Here is a 24,291-nt window from a genome sequence, read left to right as displayed (position 1 = left end):
ATAAATTTGATGTCATTGCATATAGAAGAGTTGGAACTTACAAACAATTCAAATGAGGGAGTGGTTAAACGATTCATTTTTCTGCAAAATTTCTCTTTGATCCAAATTTGTATGGATGTTTCATAAAATCACGAATGATCGGCCACTTAAACGATTCATTTTTCCACAAATACAGCCTGAATTTTGTGCTCCATTTCGCCAAAATTTGTGCTCCATTTTCAGCAGCACCCACCAGGAAGTAACTACCTGATTGAAATAGCCCAAAATCCCACTAAAACTGCCCCAAACGCTCATTCAACCGAAACATTAAGCACTAGGCATCACTGGTTTGCTCTGTGACGTGCCCTTTCCATTGTGACAAAGGTCGACACGGTGGGCATTTCTCGCCGGCGAAACTTGTTTTCATAGAAATACCAATATGCGTCCTGTACTTCATTTACTGCCTGCTGCCTGACCTATAAATCTGCATCAATTTTCAATCACACAAAAAACGAGATCACCGTAAAACAATTTATTGTCGACGTTACGTGGACGTCACCCTAGCAAACGTTGCGAAAACAAAAGCTGAAGGTGTCGGCTTACAGCCAATAGCATTATGCTTCCAGACACACAAATTGCACTTGCCAAGTGACACGTTTCACTTTCCGATATTCTGGAAGATTGTGTTATTTGTGCTTGTCGCATCACGTGGTCGGCTTGGGCCAATCAGACAGGTTTACTTAAAACGTAAATCATGGCCGCTGCGCGCGCTCTAAAACAGATAAAGTGACGTCACCTGTTTTTGATGACGTGGCGGCTATTCGCAGAAACAAGTGTGTTTGGGAGAAAACGTGGACCCTAATTGGGTTTAAAAAACTAAAACTCAACCAATCGTGTAAAAAAATTAAAAGGATTTTTTAAAAAACGTAGCGTCGTTGGCAAACCAATAGCGCCTGCAGCCAATTCGAACGGAAAGAAGACCGCTGCGATTTCTGCAGTGCTTCACGTTTAGGTGACAGTTCTTACAGCGCCGAGAAGCGATTTGGGTGTTTTTTATGAGCACAGAGGCATTAAACCTAAGGACGAGAATTCTAACTAAAGCCACCCGATGAAGCCAAATATCCCCTAACTACCCCCATGCTGAAAGTACTGCCCGCTCCAAGGGGAACCCCCGGGGCTGCAACCGTAGAAGGGATATGGAGGGGTCTGCGGGGACATTTCGGGGGTCGGGTACGGCGGGAAATTCTGTGGGGGTTGAATTGGGGGACTGAACAGGCCTCGAGGCGATGGAGGTTGCCGTCCCGAATTTGGTGTGCGAACCCCAAGGCCGAGCACAGGCGTTGCGGTAATCGGGACGATATTTGCCGGCGGAACGACGACATGTCCACGGGGTGACGGTTTTTCGTTGCTCATCAGCTCTGTAAATAAGATAACATGATAATTTAAGGCAGAAACGATATTTTTAAATGTTGCAAAGGCCGCAGACGAGCCGACACACACATAAGTTGTGTTACAAATAACAAAGGTTTTTTAACATTAATATATGCGATAAATTAAATTCTTGAATTGAATGTATAAACTACAAAGTATCGCAGTAACGCAGTAACGATACCGACAACGGTACCATCTGTAAAAAATTATCAACCTGTAATGTTCATTTTTGTTTGCCGTAAAGTCGGCAACGTTATGACTCTTTCCCGTGAGGTCGAAATATCCCTTTCATGATCAGGTAAGAAACCATAGGCAGAAGCTGGTAAGTGCGCGTTCAAAGGCAGAATGTGCGAAGATAAGCTGCCATGGGCGATCTGCCGTATGTCAACCATCGCAATAATGGAGTGTTAAAAGAAACAGATGTTCGGCGTGTTCAGTGGGTCACGATAGTTTGGAGTAAAGACAAATCCAGTGGTTTTTCAGTTGACAGAAACGACGTGAGGGTTTACACAGAGCAGAACGTCGGGTGTGTTTCGACAGTTAGTTCATGGCCCTTTGTTAGCGAACAAAAATCTGGTCAGGTAACCTCGGTTTCTAATAAGTACTCTTTGAAGGCCATTTTGCCAAAACCCGGCATTGGTTTAAACGCGATGACGACACGATGCAGTTGCAACCACGGGAATATTCCCGTCAATCTTCTGCAATACGTCAACAGTTTTGAAACGGGCGACGCTGAGTTTGCGTGCAGTGTGCGTTCCGCCAGTGATCAGCTCCGGGTCGTCCTCACCTGGACTTATCCTGGGCGGCACCGTAGACGAGAGAAGATAAAAGAAGATCGCAAAATCACAGATCAATCGCAACGAGTGTCTGCGGCAGAAAGTTGCATCCCGTCGTCACAACCTCTGTCTGTAGGGGAAGCAGAAAGATATGCGAATGGTGAGGGTGATGGAAATGACTTGGCTGATCATAGCAGCGACGAATCGACAGTATCGGTGTCGTCGTTGGACAGCGGAGGGACATGCGCGGACACTCACAAGCGCCTCTCAAGTCGACTGAACAGTGTCGCCACCGACACGGACGAAGCCGACGCGTCGCCGGGGAACCTCGGCGCGTTAAACTGCGGGGAATGTAGGGAGCAATATTCGTCAGAATGTAGGGAGCAACGTTCGACGGAAAGTGGGGAGCAACGTTCGACGGAAAGTAGGGAGCAACGTTCGACGGAAAGTAGGGAGCTATATTCGACGGAAAGTAGGGAGCAATATTCGACGGAAAGTGGGGAGCAACGGATAGCGGAAAACTTTGCAACGCATAGAGAACATTTGCACCCCGAAACACCTGCGTGTAACAGTTGCAGCTTGAAAAATTTAAGCCATTTCGATCAAGAATCGGCCACAAAAACGGCAGCTGTACGTTTGGGGCTCAGTCCCATTAATGAAGTGACGACCTCCAACGGCGAATCGGATTACAATTCCGACACCACGACTGAGGACACGTATGACGTCACTGCCGACGTTGCGACCACGAGCGGCGACGTCACAAAGACGGAAGAGACTCCACAGGCGCTGAGTGGCAACAAAGTATCAGTCGGGGTGTTTTACTTGAATTCCACGAAATCGAAAACTTCTCCCACTGAAGATAGAAGTCAAGACTTTGTCTCACCCAGTGGTAAATATGGATAGGAAAAGGTTTCATCCTTATATATTTTTTTGTTGTTTTCTGCAGATTCGCGTCAGCTGGAAATTCTGCGTAGCAACAGGGCGCCGGTGTTGAGCTCTGTGGACGGATATTCCTATCACCGTGTGACAGAAACGCAATTAGTGAAGTTGTATAAGGTAAAACTATGCAACCGACCGTAGTTTAGCCACTATATGACATCACACCGTGTCAATATCAATTGCTCGGCTGGAGGCAATAATGGCCAACAGCGTTTGTCTGTTGTAACAAGATTAGTTGCATGTCCAAGGTTGCCAACTGCCTTATGAAGTAAACAGATAAAACTTCTAGCAGTCGCACGATTCATTTCCAGTATAGTTGTTCAACATGTTAACCGATTTCTTGGGATTCTCGCAGGAGCAAATGCACCATCTTCTGGTTGTTCGGGCTTCCAAGTACAGATTGTCACAAAAACAACTCGACCAAACTCTCATCCGATCTGGAAGGATCGACCCTTCTCATGTCATAGACGTGTATTATGACGAAAAAGTGATGACGCGTCCAGCCTACGTTGTCCAGGTCAGTCCACGGAGCCACAGTTTTGGGTAACCTCTGTATGATTACAAGATTTTTTCCTCCTAGTTCAAAGCAGAGTTTGCGGAGGACATTCTTAACCTCACAACGACCGGCGGTAAATCGTCGTGCGGCGTATTGAAGCTTAGTGAAGATAACGAAGTTGCGATGTCAAGGCCTCAGCCGAAGATGATGGAAGTAAAATGGCGCAAAGAGTTTGAATTTCTTTGAAATCGAACGATCCGCACAGATGATAGCCATGATGGTTTTGCGTAGCAAATGTGCACATACCCCATTATGTCCAAGTCCTTGGTCGGTGCCAAATGAGCGCGAGTGTGACACACTATAATTATCGGAGTCAATGCTTTAATAATGACGCCAAAAAGACAAAAAATATAGCTTTGTGGTTAAAAACAAAGGTTCTCATCACCGTCATCAAAGTTTTTAACAGGACCACACAATAAAAACTTGAAAAAAATACATTGGAAAATTAAAGCATTAAAAAACCACACATACACCAACCTTGTAGTTTTTGATCATTATCACGAGGCGAGGCCTGGAATAACTGGGACTCGATTTGACTAAGGAAAGCCATGCCCTGTGGCGAACCCGCTGGACCCATTGAGCGATATTGTTGGCCACCTGGGCCGTCAGCTCCCATTGATCTTGGTGAGTGGCCGCCCTGTGGCGCCGGAATATGAAGCTGAGGCCCGTGTTGCCATTTATTGGACAGCTTCGCCCTGTGTTAAGAATAAGATTACTTGCACTGTGTTTTGTTTATGTTTGCGCGAAACAATATCTTTTCGGATTAACAATTAATTGATTTTTTATCGTGCCGGGTCTGCTTATGTTGCGAACACATACCGTAGTTTTCTTGCAGCTTCTCGCAACTTTAGTTAAAAACAAATGCTTTTTAAGCTTGTCTCACTTGAACTTATTTAATCTTCGGCAATTGTGAAATGAATTTAACTACAGCAAATCTAAACAAATTCACCAATTCATTGTACTTTATTTTTCTTTTTGGCCACACCGGGATTTAAACCCAGGATATTCTGGGCACGAATTCCGATCAGTTTTTTTTCTTGGTATTTCTTGGGCGCTTGACCAATGCTGTCAATTCTTTGCATCTTCAATAATGTAAATAAACGGAAGGAGATTGCTCACCTAGCGGGCACATGTCTGTACGATGTTGGGGGTTTCCCTTCGTCAGTTACGTCATCGAAGCGGGTACCCGAACTGGGGGAGGGTTGACCGTTGTGTGCCGCCGAGTCACTGGAATTTTTACGGATTCTCGGATTTCGATTGTGATCGCGGATGGGAGTCGACGGCGAAGCGTCCATCCTGAGTAAAATGTGTCCATTTTAGACGATAACATATGTTTTATTGCCCTGACGTGTAAATAAGAATATAGGGCATTGACAATGTTTGCAGCCAAATAAAGGAAGAAGATTGTTGGCCTTAAAAGTAATACTATAACATGATGTCGTACGTTTAAACCGATTTAATATAGCTCACGATTTTAACTTGGTTGTTTGTTAGGATTTATGAGCGATTAGTATTGGTAACCGTTAATTGTCTAAAAATAAATTCCCTACAGAAAATCGTTCGTACTATTTTATTAAAATACGTTTTATAAAAACGACGGACTTGAAAAGCCACTTACCCCAATCGCTTGCTCGCCTTACCAAGTTTATCAGCGGGACTCTGTACAAAAGAGAAAACGATAAATATGTGAGCAGTGATTGGCACTTGAAGGGTTCAAACTTACATGGTTTCCAGCGTGGTTGTACGATGGATTTCGTCCATTCTCATACCTGGAAATATACGAACGCACAATGAGTGCGGAAATTTTGTTACTCAAACCGAAATATGAGCCATTTACCTTCCGGGAGTTTGCGGCGACCTTCCCATGGGCGAGTTTCTGTTGATGGGAATGGGTCGCGTCGCCATCTTGTTAGGGGATTCCCCGTTGATTGGGCGTCGCGGCGGTCCCTTCAGGTTTTCTGCGCGGCGGAAGATTAGACAGATCACAAAAAAATTGCGAGGAAAGGGAAGAAAAAATGTTTGAAAAAAACAGAGACTATAGGAATGAGGATACAAAAAACAATGAACTTAAGTTACTGCAACAAAACATTTTAGTTGCAAACTTAGACCTTAACTTGCGCTATTCTAAGTGTGAAGGTACACGGCGCCTGACTCGATAACTCGTCAAAATAAAAATGTTTTAACAAATTGTTTTTTACCTTCTTTTAGTGCGGGGCAGTGTTTCTTTATGTGTCCCATTTCCCCACAGTAGAAACACTTCGTATCGCTCATAATGTCATCTGCAAGTGAAATAAAAATCCCGAACGTAAACGAAAAGGGTTATTCGCGGTTGCGGAGGAATCTTACTCTCGTCATCTCCATCCTTCTTCCTCCTCCTGCTCTTCGGACAGGTCCTCACAAAGTGTCCGATCTTCCCACAGATGCGACAACATCGATCGTTCGGTGCCTCCTCCCCGTCCATCAGCACGTGCGCGTCGAAGAAATAATTCTGCGAATAAAGTGAAATGCGGATTTTGCGTTCAAAAAGTGCACTTCCTGAATGTTTGTTTCAGCATAAAACTAAGAATTTTGATTAGTGATTCACAGCAGCAACTCCCAACTATATTATTTATGTGACCCTTATTAAACTATCCTGTAAGAATAATCAACCATTTTCACGACAGGACAACCAAAAAGCAGCACAAAGTTTTACATTAAATTCGCTGTTTTCATCCATTTATAATTGTGTCAGAAGGACAGATTATTAAAACATCCTTGTATAGTTTGTTGTTGGTCTCCAAGGTTTGTTTCAGTATTGTGTTAAGTTTTATGCGGCTCATAAGATTTCGGTCGGGTCACGTGACTCACCACTTCACGCATGGGCGCCGAGAGTCGCATTTCAGGCATTTGACTGAAGTGCTGGCGAGCCTTGATGAAAACGCGCATGATAAAGTTGGTCATCTTGCGGGACACGCCTGCTCCCAGATTGTGGTTTAAGTCGAACGGATCCTCGATCGAGATGAACTTGGATGTCCACTCCTGAATAGGAAAAAAATTTGGTGAGTTCAAAATAACACAAGTCCAGATAACTCGAATGTGTTGTCATCAAAGTTGGGTAAAATTGAACTTTAATTTTGCTTTTAAATCTTCCAATCAATATACCTTGTACGAAGGATTGAAAACAATCGTGTTTTCCAGTCTTTTATAAAATTATCTAACATAATACCAAAACAAAATGTTTGTCAGCAGTACAACGCGAAATACTAATAATTCTTTGTAAATTGTAAAATCTTCCCATACCTTCTCAAACGTTGTGAGCAGTTTCTTCTGACGAATGCTGATCACGTGCTTTTTGAAGTCGAAATCCTCGGTGTAGAAACGAATCATCGCAAGCCACAGTTCCCCTACCGTCTCCGTATTTTTGCCTTTATCCGACCACACGCTCTCCTACAAACGTACACAGGTAAACGAGGTATAAAACGTACATTAAACAACGTTGCATGTTGTCTCGTTGAGAGTAAAGTGGTTTATTAAAATATACGGCAACGGTGAACAGAACATTTGAAGGACAAATCTTGTCTAATGATTTGTTCATTTTCGATCAGAGATTGAAGTTGGCTACTTTTATTTATGAAAATCTTAGTACAGTTCCTATACCACTGTTGTTTGGCCAAGAACTAACCGTCCTGTACAGGAAAACATTTAGTGTGGTGCAACAAAAGCTTGTGTGTTATTCGTTTCGTTGAAACTATAAAATCAACACAAAACGAGTTTACCACATATTGGTGTACAAGTTCTTATAGCACTTCGTGGTTACGCAATATAGGTTATATCTATACCCTACCAGCTTTTCCAAATCTTCAAAGAACCAAGAATTCCACCCATCGACTAACTTCATTCTCTCACCATCAGTGTCGAGCTGTGACGTAACGACATGATTAACCAAACACTGAAACCATTCAAACACGCGAAAGAAAACCAACCGACCTGTTGCAAAACAGGCAGTACAGCCGGTTCCCGTTGCTGAAGGAAGAAAATGACCATGAGTGTGTAAGCGTAAGAAGACAAAGACCCGCGCGACGCGTCCCCGATATGACATCGCTTCACGAATGCCTTCATGACGTATCCGAGAACACGACATCTTTCATCGACGTTCGCGTAACACGAAAGCATCAGAGTGTTCCGCTGTGCCTAAAAAGGTGAAATATTTTGGGGTTATTTTTGATATTATTGAGTTATGTGAAAGAGAATCACCATAGCTAATATGTTATTCTTTCTAAGAGCAAACATTTCGGACAACTACTGTGTTCATCTTCAGTGCTGGAAGGTAACTGAGTTGCAGCTTGGTTTCTTTTGCTTATAAACGGAGTTTTAGTCTTCAGAAATAGAATTTAAATTCATTTGACATTGGTTTCATTTAAACTGAACAAAATGCATTTGTTTTTACTGCAGTATTGGATGTCTTTAAAAATAACATGTAGTGTGCAATATGTAAGTAAATTGAATTCCGATAACTTGAACAGGGCCAAACATACCCGATAAAGCTTTAGTATTAAAAGACAATTCTGTACCTATACTTCTACATACCACGCAAAAAACTACACACAAGCATACCAGTAAGTTGTAAAGACTGATATCTCCTTCAAGGCCGGTCATGCGGTGTTCAAACTTTACTATCGGCACCTTAGCAGTAGTGATTGGAAGAATGCTGCGAAGCTCCTGACATCTGCGGAGGCATTTTGCCACGTCTTCGATTATGGTGACAAAATCCAGGTCCTGGATTTGTAAGCAGTTAAATGGGAACCGGTAGAGATTCAAATGAAAAAAAAATCAGACGTTTTTGTGAGCACAAAAAGTCGATCTGAATCCATAAAAACAACAGCAACAGGTCATCCTTTCCCACAAAATTCAACGCATTAAGTAAAAAAAATCAAAAATAATATTTTATTAACTTATAGAAGGGCTCTTTTTACCTAAAACCGGTATAAAAACAGGCAAACCTGTCACACAAGTAACAACACAAAACTAATTTTGACAAAATCGAACCAGGGTTGAATAATACAGCCGCTAAGTTTCGCTAAGGACTTCCACATACCTGGCCATCGTCGTTGTCGTCGAACGTGAGGCAAATGTCGAGGTCGCTACCCCTGAAACCAAAACCGTTCTTTGACGATCCGAACAGGGTCATAATCGTACGAGAGTCGTAATGACGATGAAGGTATCCCGTGAGGCCAGCACATATCTGTTGACGGTGGTTGACCTCATCCCAAGTCGGCATATACTGACCTGTTCATCACCCATCCCGTTTGCATGGCGTGGTTGCGGCATTAAACACAAAACCACTCACCCATGATGGCTCTGGAAACGCGGTCGAGCGTTTCGCGAAGCTCCGACGTCATTGGAGGAATTGGGGCGAGCGTGTGGGTGTGGACCTCGTCGGGGCATTTTTCCCTAACGTGACCCTCCTTCTTGCAAAGCCCGCAAACCACCACAGGGTTATTCCCCTCGGTTATGACGTCACGCGTAAATTTGTATTCGTATCTGAGCAATGAAGCGTGAAAATATTTTAAATGCAGTTGTAACTACGTCCAGTTGAGTGTTCTTGTTTGTGGGAATGCTTAAACAAGGTTTAAAAAAGGTTTTCTCTTTACTTACGTAACTTCTGTTCCGTCTTTGACCTCAACCGACGTCGTGTTTGCGTTCTTCTCAGTTGCTTGGCTTTCTTCTATTTTATACAGGGTCAGGTCAGATTGCCTGACATCACACTTATACGATAATAACAATTACTAGGCGTAAAATTATGGGGCAAAACATTGTCAAATCGACAGTGAACAAAACATGGTTTGTACAAACTGAGCCGATTTACCACACATATGTTTGCTCAAAGTATTTCAAGGAGCTTTAAAAGTTAATTATTCTGGTGCAGAATCCGTTCTTAACTCTGCAGGAAAGTAAAATTGTTCGACAAAAGAAAGGGGACGAACCTTGTTCAGCTTCACGAACAACTTCAGCCACCAAATCTTTTATGCACTTTTCAACCGATTGTGACGTCACAGATGTCGCCGCAACCTGCGTCGATCGGTTGCGCGGTGAACCGTGAAAGTAAAGCACCGCGGCTTTGAGACGAGCCATCATAAACGAAAACACATTCTGCAGAAAAAGTTTACAGTTGAGTGACCACGCCTTCTCAACGGCAAAATGCAGGAAACAAATTGCTTGCAGAACTTACGAACCTGCGTGTTCATAGATCTGCAGAGGTTGCGTTTGGTCGAGTAAGGATCGAGTACAGCTACTCGTTTCTTTCCCCAGTTCCGATCCTCCCGCTTGATGTCGCCAGCGTGCTTTATCGATATTACCTGCACAGCAAAAATCGTTCGAGGGCTTTGTAATTTAATCTCAATCAAATGTATGCGCAAAAAAGCCATAATAATCATTGAGAGCGGAATATAAATCATAAAAACTACCATCAAATTATAATTTTAGTGTTGTGTTATTCAAACCTATATTATTAACCTAACAAAGTCACAAACTGACCAATGTAATGCAATTATTTGGAAACAAGAACAGTCAGTCTTAAACTAAAGGTCACTTCTATCATTTACCAGGTTTTCTATGTTGTATTCCAGAGCGTAAAACTTAATCATCTTGAGCCACAGAAGGGCCACGCCTTCGCCACGCCCACCGCAATCAGCCAATAGGGAAATTGGTTTGAGCTGGACTTCTTGCTGTGGGGCGGGGAACGTTTCCGGTGATGGCAGCGGACTTACGGACGAATCAGCTCCATCGGTTCCCGTCATATCCAGCTCGCTTTCCGAATCTGGTTCAATATGCCACATTAAGCTGACCTCATCGTACGAGGAGAAATAAAACGGTTGAAAACAAGCTTTAATGTTATGCATTACATGGTCTTACCAATACTTGGGTATCATAGAAAAATACTGTGTACCTCAATATTCTTTACGTTCTTTTTTTGTCATTTGTCGGTCGTTGACCAGACTTAGAAATATCAGAGAAATAATGCAAGGGGCTGGAGGAAATAATGGCGTGCGCAACGTGAGTCACGCCATAAATAAACCAAAAGTCCCAATATTCCTCAATTATTGAGGAAAGTACAAACATGTCATAAGCTTACCTAAACAGACACCTCCCAACCAACCAATCGACAAAAACTCTATGCGCTTATAACTACAAATAATAACAACAATTGTGTTGTTGGTTACAGAATAAATAAGTGTGCTGATACAAAGAAAAGATCAAGTAAACCAAAGTATTCCGGCAAACTTTGAAAACACTGAATCTCTAACATTATTTGTACAGTTGCAGTAGATCAGAATACATACCGCTGTCTTCAGTCCCATCCGAATTCATGCGTCCAACTGTTGCACTCGTTTTCTTGACGTCTGTCGGTGGAGACGGCATGTACCACAAGGTGTCGCCCTTGCGCACCAACTGTGGACAGTTCATCGACATTGACAGAATCGTGTCCATATCGTGGTCAGAAATCACCTGAAATAAGAAATACTTTGTACATGCGAGGATATTGTCAACGTCGGGATTTAATACGGATTTTAGTACATTTTTTTAACTTATACGCTGCTTTAGCAAGAGTCGCACAAAGTAAATATGTGTCCCTTTCGAACATTTATGATTCAGAAAAGTAAAGAACACTCATTTTGCTCCTCATAAATATCTAGTATTCTCTAGTGACGACATTTAACGCTATTTCTAAACAAAAATTCATCTTCAACAAAGTTTTAAAGTTGCTTCAAAGGCAACTCTTCGGCTGGATACACAAAAAAGTTTTCAAACAACTCCATAAGCAAGCCGGTGTAGTAAAACGCGCCAGTGTTTCCAATCCAAAAATGTATTCAAAAAACTATCGACGATGTACAGAAAAATGACCTTTTTAGAGTACCTTGTGTAACACTGGAAGGTAGTTTTGCTTCTGCATGAAGAAAATTGCCATGAGGACGAAAGCGTAGGGCGGTAGAGAGCCCTCGTGTTGTCGATCCAACTTGCACAACTGAGCCCACGTGCGGAACACCATGGACAGCTGTCAGAAAGAAATAAGGTTATAGCAACAACAAAAAACGTAAATGCCACGTAACTTGATAGCAACCGCAGGACTAAAAGACGTATTTACATTTTGCAAAGGTACATTTTACACTGTTTATTGAACTAACGTGTTTCTACTAACTTACAAACAAACCAAAACTATCATGTTTTGCGGTAGTATTCACACACGCTGTGTTTAAACGAATACGTGCCCACTGATTTAAAGTCAAAATTAGATTTAAACGCATCACAATGAACACCACTTAAAGCCACAACATTTTCCAAGAATGTTTGGAAAAAATCTTTTTAAGTATTTTCTTTTAATAATTCTCGAGTACCTGCAGCACTCGCGGATCCAGAGCAGCGTAAAACATGAGTAGTCGGGTAGTTGTGACAGCGAACTCGTTGTTGGTGCTCAGTCGAATGGGTAGCGAGCTGGCAATATCGGTGAACTCGATACGGGGTATCTTGGCACGGAAATCGGCGCGGACGTCTTTGTACGTATCTGTACATTCATATAGACCGGGGTTAAGAAGGGCAAGACTGCTACAAACAGCTGAGCGAAACTACGGTTTCTAACTATTGTCAATAAAGAAAGCGGTTGTTTGGAAAGCATTCCATTGACAGAATTGTTTGCCTACCATGAACCTTTTATGTCGCCTTTTGCGTCACCGGGCAATACACATAAATCTTGACATTTTTAAGTGACAAACCGCGTCCTGCAGACGTGGGAGCTATTGTGGTGTCATTGCAAAGTCGTTGGGTTTTGCCTTCTAAATATTTGCGCTTGTCATGCGTGGGTCGAAAACAAACAGGTGACACAGCCCTTGTCATACAAGCGGGTTTTAAATCGTACAAGGAGGTAACTTTCCTTTTTACGTTGTTAAAATCAGTGAGTAAGTCAGAGGCTACATGTTGATGGGCGGTTTTGCAGAGGAAGGGGGTTTACAAACCGCAGGCAAAAACCTTGACTTCAAGGTATTTCACACTGCCAAGATACCAGTGTCTATCAATTACATGGTATTCCGGGGGTGTATAATCAACCTGTTACATTGAACTCCTACGTTGTATTGTTACGTGTTTATGTTGCTCTTGCAAAGAGGCAAACACACAACACTCGTTTGAGCGATACGACGTTAGATATTTTGCTATTTGAAACCAGCAATAAACTCAGTATTAAACGGCAGGCCGAAAAAAACTTCAAAGGGCCTTTTTCCGAGCGCTTTTTTTCGAACCATATGTTACACTACAGAGTAAGGTGTTACCTTCTGAGCGTTCAAGGATGTCCAGCACACGAAGTAGAGCGTTGGGAGCGCGGATGGTGGAAGGATATTGAAGATCAACGTTGACGTCGCTCGTCTTAAAACCGAAACCGCTGAGCGACGAACCGTACAGAACAACGGCTGTACCTTCAATAATATTACACATACAACTACAGAATTAGGAAAAGGATTCTGGTGGAGAAAATAATTGGGAATCTTCTTAAAAATGCAATTTAATTGAATCCCAAGGTATTCTAATTACATTAAAAGTTCAATACACAAGTTCTGGTTTCACAGAACATGTCCATAAAATTCAAACATGGTAAACTTGTATGTTTTGTGCAAACACAACAAATGGTAAAGTCCCACCAGCCATCTGCTTGCTGATGAGGTCGTCAAGTTTCTGCACAACAGATTTTCTCAACTTTACATCCTCTGCAGTGAGAACTGTTCCCTCGAGGACAGATTCACTGAGCATTTTCTGTAGGGATTTGATTGCTTGGGTTGGTGGTAGTGAAATGCCTCTAAGCAGTTCATCCTAAACGTTTAGAAAATGGTCATCGGTCGGTTTGGTTAGGCACCACAAATGTACCAGTTTGTATTAATATGTTATCATTAGGTTTACTGCCATCGGGTCCATGCAGTGCGGCGATCCTGCCTTGTCAATGACAAGTTGTCATGCAATACCATGAAACAGTTCTGTATAATACACTACACGCAAAAAAATCAAACAAAAAAGTGACAAATCAAAACAAGAGCCATGTACCTGTTTCTTTTCTTTGAATAATTTTCGGTGGCGTTTTTCTTTAATATGTCTATGTGCATGTATAACTGTGTCCATGTGATAATTGCACAACTTGCAAATAAATTTAGCATCAGGGAATTGTTGGGATTTCTACCAAAAAACAATCTGGTTTAATTCACAATCCCACAACACTTTTTAATTATATGCTGAGAAAGAAATTATCATATTCTATTTACATAATTACAATTATAATGACCTTATATTTACATTGAAGACATATTGAAAAGCACCTTTTCTAGAAATACAATGTAGTCCTTGTTAAGTTTAGCTTCAGCTTGATAAAGTCCAAGTTTCAGAAGGTTGTCATCGACAATCACTGGTTTGACTTGTCTGGGTTCTGTTAATAATAAATATGTGTTTTTTAATAAAGTTGTGGTTTGTTCGTTGTTAACAACATGGCCTTGTATTGCCGATTTCTTCTATAAGTTTATCACATATACTATAAACTGGCCATAATAGACAGGAACATTAACCTTGCTTTTCAGATTGGATAACTTTTTGTTCAGCAGCAACAGTTGCCTTCACGTCCCTTTTTTGTGGATTTGGTTTTTCATTCTTGTCCGCTTCAGTCATCGATTTTCCACCTGATTCAGATGATTCTGTAAGTTTTTAATTTTTAGATCTAAATCTACGCAAATGTATGTGTGTGTTATACACAGTTTTAAACTTTACCTGACACTGTTTCTTTCATATTTAACTTTGTGGTTTTGTTGACAAGTCCGAAAATGTCCACAGACTTTTGCTCTTTCTTGCCTGCTGTTCCACTTTGACTGGCATCATCCTTGACTTTTGGTTTATCTGAGATTGAAGAACATTATAATGTGAATAATTAAAGCGTAACCTAAAGTGTACAACTTGACACATAATCAAAAATCCGTGTGCCATTACCTAGAGCTTGCTTTTCTCTCAATTTTTTGTTTCTGTTTCTTCGTTGATTTCGTGTTTCATTGTGGCCAGCTCCTTGAAGATAAATAATGCAATCATTACAGCAACTGCTTGGAAAACAAATTTACATAATGAAACAAACCTTCTTTTGCAGACACTGTTGGCTTTGGAGGAGCTGATGAAACCGGACCTTATAAAACACAAAACTCCAAACTTTATTTATCTTTAATTCAAATAAAAAGGCATACAAAACTCACCATCTTTAACTTGTTTTTCTTTGCCTCTGTTTTCTTGCTTTTCAACAGTTTTTTGCCTATGTTAAAATTATTATGTATATTGACATTAGGACATGCGTAAAGTGAGTTATTGCTATGACTATATAGTATTACAACATATTATATTCATATGGCACAAAAATAATCTGCTGAAAGTAAATTATTTAAATGCTCACAATTTAAATTAAACACAAGCCAAACATTACTAACACATGAAAAAGTAGACAAATATCTCTCAGCAAATCAATATTTAAAAGAAATCTTTTGGATTGCCTGTATTTTGTTTTACCTTGGAATAGATTCAGTTGATTTGGTGGTGCGTACAGGTACATTGACTGGAGAGGGTATCGCATGATCTGTAGAGGATCGAAGAAGGGCAGTATTACGTATCAATGTATAGGCTTGGGCAATCTAAAACAGTGCGTGTCTCAACCTGAGTGGTGACGAGAGTTACTTTGAATTCCATTTGGTTTTCCATTGGGAAAGAGCTGCTGAAACACATCTAAACTTGAAGCTTTTGATTTGCTATTCGAAGCTTTGGGTTGCAGCAATGTATCAATAACGGTCCCAGTTTGCCTGGGTGACTGATGGTTATTGAACTTTGTAGCCTGGTGGCTTGGTGGCTTTCCAGCAAAAGTCGGCTTGTCTGGTGATTGCGTCTTACCTCTAACCCCAACTTGCGGAAATTTGGGGGCTAATTGAGAATTTGGAAACTTGTTGTCTAAAAACACAGACCAAACACAACTTATTGACATAAAAATGTGCTGTTGTTTGTCAAAATACATTCTGATGAAAAAAGTATTGGGTTGTGAGATTTTGTATGAAACATTTGTATAGACGTGCATATACTATAAATGTTTTAGTGTTAATTTTTTTGACTTTTTTTATTGATATATACCCAGGCGTCGATTTCTTCAACATTTTGTAAAACATTAAGGGTCATGTTTCCAGGTTTTAGAAAAACGCAGAAAACATTTTGTCAGTATCACCTTAAACATAGGCAACGATGCAAATACCGTTTCGTGTCAATTTCTTTTTTTATACCGAATCATGTTGGTGTAGCATTAAGTTTTTTTAAACACTTTAATTACGGACTCCCTTACTGAAAGTGGCACATTTTTGTCTCACTCCGTCTATTGCAGATTTAGTAACTAACAAATCTATTATGCAACAATGCTGATTCTTACCATTATGCTACAACAATTGCTGCGTTGCGTGAAAATCCACGAGACACTTGTGTTTGCCATGGTTCGTTTGAAATTTAGCTTAAATGCATAGTATAATGTATGTGATTTTTCTAACAATGATTTATAATTTAAACAAAATCCAGGGGTGACAATACATACGTTGTCCCCTGTTTGTTTGTGAGAGGTGACATGTCAGATGTCACCCCAGTCACCCCTAAATCGACGCCCATGTATATACCACAAAAAAAGCACAATTGCCATTATATCTACACAACTTGCTTTTTGTCGTTCTTGATTTATTTCCAATAGGATCAGTGGGCAAAAATCCTTTCTCTTTCTGTAATGCCACAACACCATTTGGAGTTGGTTGCCTATCACTCAATCCACTATTTCCCTGCCTAAACATTGTGAATTTCATGTGAGAATTTTAACATTTTAACGTTACTGTAATCTTGTTGACTGAGCACACTTATATTGGTTTTGATGTATAAAATTTTTTTAACGTCCTACTTATATTGCACCCCGTATGTTGTGCCAAGTATACACATCCACAAAGTTGGCAATACTGTTTCACATCTAAAAACTATTAAATCAAGTTAACATAATGCCTCAGCAATTTTGGGCTGAATACTTCCGTATGTTAGCTCTAACCTTAAATTTGATTTGGACCTTTTGCCACTTGCTTGCTTATTATTGTAAAAGTGTGCATTATTTGTGCTTCGGGTCTGAGGTTTGCCATCCTGTTCCTGTGGTCCTTTTGGTTCGTCCTTAATCTTTGTACGTCCGGACATCGTCTGTCCAGCGGGCGAATTCCGGATTGAATCTCCAACAGCCGGAGGTTGGGGGTTTATTGCAGGGCACTACGCAGTCACATTAGTTAGGGTTAACATGCGACACTAGGCCAGATTTATTGACTAAAACTTCAAAATCAATTCATTGAACGAAGTAAGTCCAGTTATTGGGCCAATCAATCAAACGTGCGCGTAACTCCCGACAATCCAAACCGCAACCCAAGCATTAAATGCGAAACTAAAATCGCGCAAACACCAAGCAAGCCAAATTTTGCACAATTTTATTTTCGACCACTATCGGCAGTACAGATCATATTTTGTAATTTGAATATTTTTGTTCATTTTTGTATGCCAAAATGCTTCATTTGGCAAAGCTAGAAAAAATATACTACCAATTAGTTTTTTTAATTTATGCTTTTCAAAACACTTTATTTACAAACTGTGCCATACTGAGTTATGATTATATAACATAACAACTTTGGCAAAAACTAACGATAAAAATTTTTCCGCAACTTTTAGGTCTTAAAAGTATGTTGCATGAATTTGTTTGAAGTATTTGTCACCAATTACCTTCATGCATGCAGTTGCAACACTCGGGGAGCACCGCACGGGTATTTACCTATACGTCATAAACAAAACAAACTTATGGGCTGTTCTGGATTCACACAGTTGAACCTTATTATGCCTTTTTCTGTGAGTTCAAGTATATTTATTCGTCGAATAAGCCATCACTGCTTGTTAATGGCGTGATGTTGATTTTTTTAATAAAAAAAGGTATTGACATATACATGTTTTACTAACCTTGTTTCTTAAATATAGTCTTTCATCGACACCGTTAGAATGAAACCAATTTTAGTTGTTTTAATTGCTCTTTATGTACAAGCTGCTGCTATTGCAAACTTTGAAACACTGAATCCCGTAAAAAGCTACATTCACCAAGATGAGCAAGGAGCAGCAGTCAAGGATCTCTTCAAACGTATATTGGGTGATAGAAGTGAAGAAATAAAAGTTGAAATTTTGCCCGAGCCTTATGATCAAGATTATGCATTTGTAAGTAGTGGCTGAGCAAAATTTGTAAGTAGTGTATTTTTTTAAAGCTGAGTAACAGTAATTTATGATGTTGTTAACATTGTTTACTTTATTATTTTTTTCTTTATTTGTTAAATTTGTTGAATATTTGTTTAAGCTTCAATTTTCAAATGATATTCTGTACATTACTGGGAGCAGCGGTGTTGCGGTGGCACATGGTTTCAACCAATACTTAAAGTACTTTTGCAGGTAAGCTACTATTTTGTACCCATGCAAGTTCATGTTTAGTAAACATCATTCATTGTGATGAAATTTGTTCTGTTCTTCCCAAGAAAACAGATGTCATGGTCAGGGGATCAAATGGGAAATCTTCCAAAACCTCTTCCTGCTTTGCCTGCTGAGGGTCTTTTTGTGCAAGCTGGTGTCAAATACAGATATTACCAAAATGTTTGCTCTGTAAGTTACACTTCTGTTTGGTGGAACTGGACAAGGTATAATAATACTTTCATGGATCTCAATGTAAAAAGTAGTATTATATGAAATAGTACTGTCCTTTTGTTCCATCTTATGCCAAAAGTTTTTTTTACGTGTGTATCAGTACAAGCAATAGCAAATGTTGAACTTATGCAGATGGGAGCGTGAAATTGACTGGATGGCATTGAATGGTGTTAACCTTCCTCTGGCATTCACCGGCCAGGAAGCAATTTGGCAGAGAGTTTATACAAAACTTGGATTGACCAAATCTGACCTTGATGCACATTTTGCTGGTCCTGCATTTCTAGCTTGGTAAGTCTCAATTTAGTTCGTGAAAATTGGATGTCATGTATAGTCAGTTGGGGTTAATTGTTGGACAGTTAAAATTAAGTTGTAACCACTGTCCATGTCATACTTATTCTGGAACAAATTGGCCAATAGCACCTTTTTTACAAATTGCATTTGAATATGCTTTTAAATTCTAGAATAAAATAATTTTAGAAATTCACCAGCATGTATACATGGCGTTTCATCACTAATTAGACATAAGTTCCATTCCGACAATTTTTTCTGTAGGGGAAGGATGGGTAATGTCCGAGGGTGGGGTGGTCCTTTACCCGATTCGTGGAAGGAAAACCAACTAGTGCTGCAACACAAAATACTAGCTCGAATGCGTTCTTTGGGCATGATTCCTGTTCTGCCTGGATTTGCAGGCCATGTTCCTGCTGCATTGACAAGACTTTACCCAAATGTAAGTTAAATAGAATTTTTTAATACATAATGTTGGTCTCATTCAAATAATTTGAACTCCCATCTAACAACAATTTTTTTATGTAAGTCCATCCTCTGAACGTTTTCAGATAAATACACTTCTTTCCAAGATATATTTCTTTTGAATATATACTTTTCCTGTGGGTATCATTGGTTTATCACTTTACACCCCCAGCACAGCAAAAATGTGCACATTATTACTGAAATGCCCAAAACTCATGAAATCAATCAATGCACTAATTTTGATCAAGTACTACTTACAGGCAAGCATATACGCTCTTCAAAGCTGGATGAATTTTGGTTGCAATCTCTCTTGTTCTTCTCTGTTAGAACCAGATGATCCATTGTATAAGTAAAGAGTTTTTTTTAGATACATCTTATACTTCAGAAGTTGTAAAAATAAGTAACTGTCCTATCATAATACTTAAGCATACAGTAGAGAACTGCAGACAGGTGTACAAACTGATTTCCACTTTGTGGTACCTTTCGGTCAATCGTCGATATGTTGGGTACCAAACTGTGTGCCTGCTAGTCTACCAGCTAGCATGTGCCATGGACCGGTCACCAGCTGCACTGATGAGATCTTACAGGTTGAAACAGTGTGTACACCTGTCTGCAGCTCTCATTGACTATTATGGCTCTTTTGCGCATACAGAAGAGAACTGTTTGTACAAAGTATGGCTTCACCGCCAAGTTGATGTGATTTGTAACATGTATAGACCACCTTTAATTTTTCTTGTTTTGTGCTTGTCAAAATTTTAACCATTTTTGATGAGATCTTTGTTACAGTGTTATCGGAAAAATGTTTATTGAGGAGCAAATGAAGGAATACAATGGAACAAACCACATATATAGTGCTGACACTTTTAATGAGATGACCCCACGTTCAAACAATGTAAGCTATTTGGGAAATGCAAGTCTGGCAGTGTACGAAGCAATGAAAGCAGCAGATCCCCAAGCAATTTGGTGGGTAGTTTAAATGATTTTGGTCATGTAACATTACAAGGTGTATGTAAGACTAAGAGTATGCACTATTTCATTTAACAAAAAAGGTGTAATATGAAAAGCTTGGTTTCAGTTTGTATGCTGGTGTTTATGTCAATATGAACATGCATGCAAGAACTGTTGTACGTTGGCTGTTGTCATGGTGTTGTTTTGTGCTAGCCATTGTGCAGATTGATCGTTTATATTTGACAATAGTATATTCTACTTGAATATTCCCAAATTTACACCAGACACCATTCCTGAGATAATTGCGTAATTTAAAAAAATTGGTAATGCAAGTTGTTCTTCACCATTAATAAACCAGACTCTCTTTTTCAGGTTAATGCAGAACTGGTTGTTCTACAATGCAGCATGGTTTTGGAAAACGCCACAAATCAAAGCTCTGCTCACTGCAGTCCCACAGGTCTGTGTACTGTTTGTCAACTTTTATTGTTTAATGTGATGGGATGCAATTCACTCAGCACACATTAGGTCCAATTCTCGACATCATGTGATACTTTATTTGCTGTTTCCCGTGACTTTTAGGGCCGCATGCTGGTGCTAGACCTGTTTTCAGAAGCTTACCCCCAGTATGTGAACACACACTTCTACTATGGACAACCTTTTATTTGGTGTCTGCTCCAGAACTCTGGTGGAACAATGGGATTTTTTGGAAGATTGGATGTCATAAACAAGGTATATTATCATCACATAAAAAAACATTGATGATTTGGGAAGTTTGTTTAACCCTGACCATATATGTAAACTACAGCAACCACAAATGGCTTTAGTTGAGGATGGTTCCACCATGGTGGGTATTGGTATCACCCCTGAAGGCAACAATCAAAATTATATTGCATTTGAGTTGATGCTTGAAAGAGGTTATCTGGCTAAGCCTACCAATCTTACATATTGGCTTGAAGAATATGCAAAGAGAAGGTATTTTATCAGGGATGTTGTCACATATAACATATAATTGCCAATTATTTTCTTGTTTTTTTTGTTGCTGGAGCAATGGTTTAACATTGTCCATCTTAACTCTTTTAACATTTTTATTTCAAACCAATTAACACTGGTATAATTATAAAGATAATTGCTAAACTAAGATGCTTGTGTTATTTGAAATATTTCGGAAAACATTTTGAACATGGTTGAAAATTAAATACTGTTTGAAAATGTTTGGTGTAAGCATTTCTGTAATAAGTCCAACCATAATGGGTTTAAAAACAATGATTTTTAGATATGGGACGGACAATGAAGATGCAGTGGCCACATGGATGCTGCTTGGTATGGGAATATACAACTACACTGCCGAAAATATGAGACCTGATAAAGTCGTAAAAACTGGTGTTATCTCTATGAGACCAACATTGACCTCCACCACCATTCCTGACTGGTATCATTACTCAACGTAAGTAAGAAAATATTTATTTGCTCTTTTGTTCTGAAAGGGAACAAATACAGCATGTTTTTTGTGCCTGGAATAAAGAAATTTTAAGACTTGCATTGGTTTGAAACTTCGTATTTCAGTGCATTACATTCATATTTATCTCATTTGACAATCTTTGCAGTTTGGAAAAGGCGTGGGATCATTTCTATAACTCACTTGGTTACCTCCCGAAAATTTCCACTGTTTTCTATGATGAGGTTGACATCACACGGCAAATGTTGGAGGAGGTCCACAGGCTTCTGTACATCGACATGATGCAGGTATTTGTGTGGAGAAAAAAGAAAATAAATAATTTTCATCGCTTTTTTTCTGTTGTGTTTGAATGGACGCTTAACCTGCATGTTCAGGAATACAAAAACAACAACTACTTGTCAGTCCTCACGCTCAGCAATTACCTGCTCGACCTGATGCAAGACTTCGATCGACTTCTCAGCACAAACACAAACTTTATGTTGGGCTGCTGGCTGAAAGATGCCAAGGCCTTGGCTACAAATAACCAAGTAAGCGTGCGTTTAACTTTTGATTACACAATTAAATTTTAATATTGCACAAAAGAACCAGAACGCGTAAATATGCAAAACTAAAAAGGGCATGGACACCGAAAAGGGTTATTGAGTCAGGCGCACTACACAAGGGTGCATAATTATGTCATTACTGGTTAAAAAATTAGCTTTTAAGCCCACCACCAATGCCTATGCAGGATTTGACTTGTCTATTATCATTTGTAGGAAAAGCAGTTGTACGAATACAACGCGAGGAATCAGCTTACAATATGGGGACCGAACGGTCAGATCCTCGACTACGCCAACAAACACTGGGCGTCGCTCGTCAAAGACTTTTACGTGTAAGTATAATGAAAGCATAAATATTTCTGTAACCACATTGTTCAGTCCAGTAGAATGTAATCATTGCACTTAAAAGTGTTTCATATATTGTGAGTTACATCTAAAGGGCGTTGCTTTCTTTTCTATCAAGACCTCGCTGGCAGCTTTTTGTGGAGGAAATAAAAACGGCAATGATCAGCAACGCAACGTTTGATCAGACCAAGTTTAACGCGAAAGTTTATGCGACGATTGAAGATCCATTCACCAAGTCCAATACAGTGTATCCATGTGCGGCCCAGGGTAAGTACACCTGGTCTAACTAAAATAATCAAGATAACGTACGTTAAAAATTTTCTAAGGTTTACCTAAATTTCAGTATACTTGTCGCCTCCTGGGGTCAGCTTCGCGTTTACCACTTTTAGTTCTAAGCTGGCCCATCCCGTTAGCATAAAGTGTAATCTGTTTTGAGCTATTTTCGATTCTGGCGGGAGAATAAAATGCTACTTTGTGGTCTGACATCATATTCAAGTGCTGCTTTTATCTGTAGGTGATCCCAATGCAGTGGCTACGGAGATGTATAAAAAATGGAGGAAGTTTTTGGAGCGATAACATTCATCGTATATGTGCAATCTTTACAATTTTAAACACTTTCTAATGTTGTCCTTTTTATTGTGGCCCCTGCACCGTCAAACAAACGCAATAAGTCAAAGATGGGCTCGATTTGTCACGGAACGTACATGTGTTAATTTTCGCAAATGTTTAGTTTTCTACCAGGCTAGAGCCATACCAATGTTCTACATAAAACCTTTATGTGCGTTGTACGTATTTGGCTCGACGCTGTGTAACTGTTGCCACATTCAGACGAAGTGCACTCATCATCATATGTACATGTAACGCAAGCCAAAAAATTCTACCCACATTGTTAAAGAAAGCTGATTATTTTTGTGTGCGATCAATCGATATATTTCCTTGTTTTAATGTTTTTAACTTTGTATGTTAATAATGCAGAATGTAATGTGCACTAAACCCTTTTATATCATTGGCGGCGTGTTAAAGAAATTTACGAACAACACGTACCTCTTTTGATTGCTTTTATTGATTGATCGCCATTTTATGAGATTTCTACTGTGTTTTTGTTTGAATGAAAGTGTGCGAATCCCGACATTTTTGTGATTATGAAAGTGTTTCCTATGTTTACAGTTCTTTCACTTGAATGAACAACATTTCGGGTGATTATTGCAAACTCTCCAAATCTGAATAACATATAAATCAGCATTTGTTTTGTAAAAAAAATTGTAACTTTGACAAAAAAAAGATCTACAGGTTTGTCCGATGACATCAGATCTGTAAGCGAACAGCAAGCGAGCTTGTGTTCACACTTCCGTCACAGGCAAAATCAGCTTCATTTTATTCCATTGCGCGACATTAACCCACAAACCTTACGCAGCGATTAAAGCTTTGTCTCTTATTCAGTCAAAACTGTAGTATTACGAATTTCAACGTAAGCACTGCATAACATTTTGTGGAGTGCTCGACTTGGTTTTAAATGTTCCAAGGCCGGTTACATTTGCATAGATAACGTTTTATTATGTCAGGGAACTTTTAATCGCTTTGTCACAGAACACAAAATTTTGTTGCGGGAAGTTTAATGACGCCCCACAGTGTGACGAGTTACAATGTCTTGTTTGTTTCCCTTCGTAAAGCTACAAACAGACAGTTTTGTTTTGTTTTGCAACCTAGGTCGGTTTAAAGAGCAGCTCATGATTGTATTCCTACAGTGGGGATGTTGAACCAAATTGAGGATGGGGCAACGTTAACTACCCTTCAGTACAGGGATAG

General features: G+C 39.8%; 2 protein-coding genes and 1 pseudogene across 3 annotated transcripts; 2 read left to right on the top strand and 1 right to left on the bottom strand.

Annotated features, from left to right (window-relative positions):
• Positions 1-496: 496 nt before the first annotated feature.
• Positions 497-17,152, bottom strand: LOC145897623 (terminal uridylyltransferase 4-like). 2 transcript variants are annotated; one of them, XM_082986000.1, is made up of 35 exons: positions 16,781-17,152; positions 16,409-16,527; positions 15,376-15,663; positions 15,232-15,298; positions 14,925-14,980; positions 14,810-14,857; positions 14,671-14,742; positions 14,455-14,580; positions 14,256-14,381; positions 14,013-14,119; positions 13,744-13,872; positions 13,347-13,515; positions 12,981-13,124; positions 12,054-12,220; positions 11,576-11,713; positions 11,001-11,166; positions 10,263-10,477; positions 9,894-10,016; positions 9,645-9,810; positions 9,316-9,385; positions 9,008-9,201; positions 8,756-8,946; positions 8,275-8,436; positions 7,648-7,851; positions 7,505-7,579; positions 6,961-7,107; positions 6,529-6,699; positions 6,028-6,169; positions 5,880-5,960; positions 5,519-5,639; positions 5,405-5,450; positions 5,300-5,340; positions 4,801-4,977; positions 4,159-4,376; positions 497-1,397 (listed from the first exon to the last, which is right to left on the bottom strand). In XM_082986000.1, exons 1-35 carry the CDS (start codon positions 16,918-16,920, stop codon positions 1,105-1,107), a joined length of 4,899 nt encoding a protein of 1,632 aa, XP_082842126.1. In that variant the 5' UTR covers positions 16,921-17,152; the 3' UTR covers positions 497-1,104. The 2 variants fall into 2 exon arrangements, with proteins under 2 accessions (XP_082842126.1, XP_082842134.1); XM_082986008.1 differs by having other exon boundaries at positions 14,256-14,366.
• On the top strand, positions 1,574-4,136 carry LOC145897636 (uncharacterized; annotated as a pseudogene).
• Positions 17,153-17,743: 591 nt separating the features above from the next.
• Positions 17,744-23,685, top strand: LOC145896185 (alpha-N-acetylglucosaminidase-like). Its single transcript, XM_082985070.1, has 16 exons — positions 17,744-17,970; positions 18,107-18,198; positions 18,282-18,440; positions 18,580-18,735; positions 19,000-19,174; positions 19,458-19,546; positions 19,984-20,160; positions 20,518-20,602; positions 20,725-20,874; positions 20,951-21,117; positions 21,419-21,589; positions 21,750-21,888; positions 21,976-22,128; positions 22,357-22,472; positions 22,604-22,752; positions 23,000-23,685. Exons 1-16 carry the CDS (start codon positions 17,761-17,763, stop codon positions 23,059-23,061), a joined length of 2,250 nt encoding a protein of 749 aa, XP_082841196.1. The 5' UTR covers positions 17,744-17,760; the 3' UTR covers positions 23,062-23,685.
• The last annotated feature ends 606 nt before the right edge of the window (positions 23,686-24,291 follow it).

This window comes from Ascidia mentula, chromosome 1 (genome assembly GCF_947561715.1).
Source record: "Ascidia mentula chromosome 1, kaAscMent1.1, whole genome shotgun sequence".
NCBI classification, from domain to species: Eukaryota; Metazoa; Chordata; class Ascidiacea; order Phlebobranchia; family Ascidiidae; genus Ascidia; species Ascidia mentula.
The sequence above is the reverse complement of the archived record's forward strand: the minus strand, read 5'-3'. Positions and strand labels throughout refer to the sequence as shown.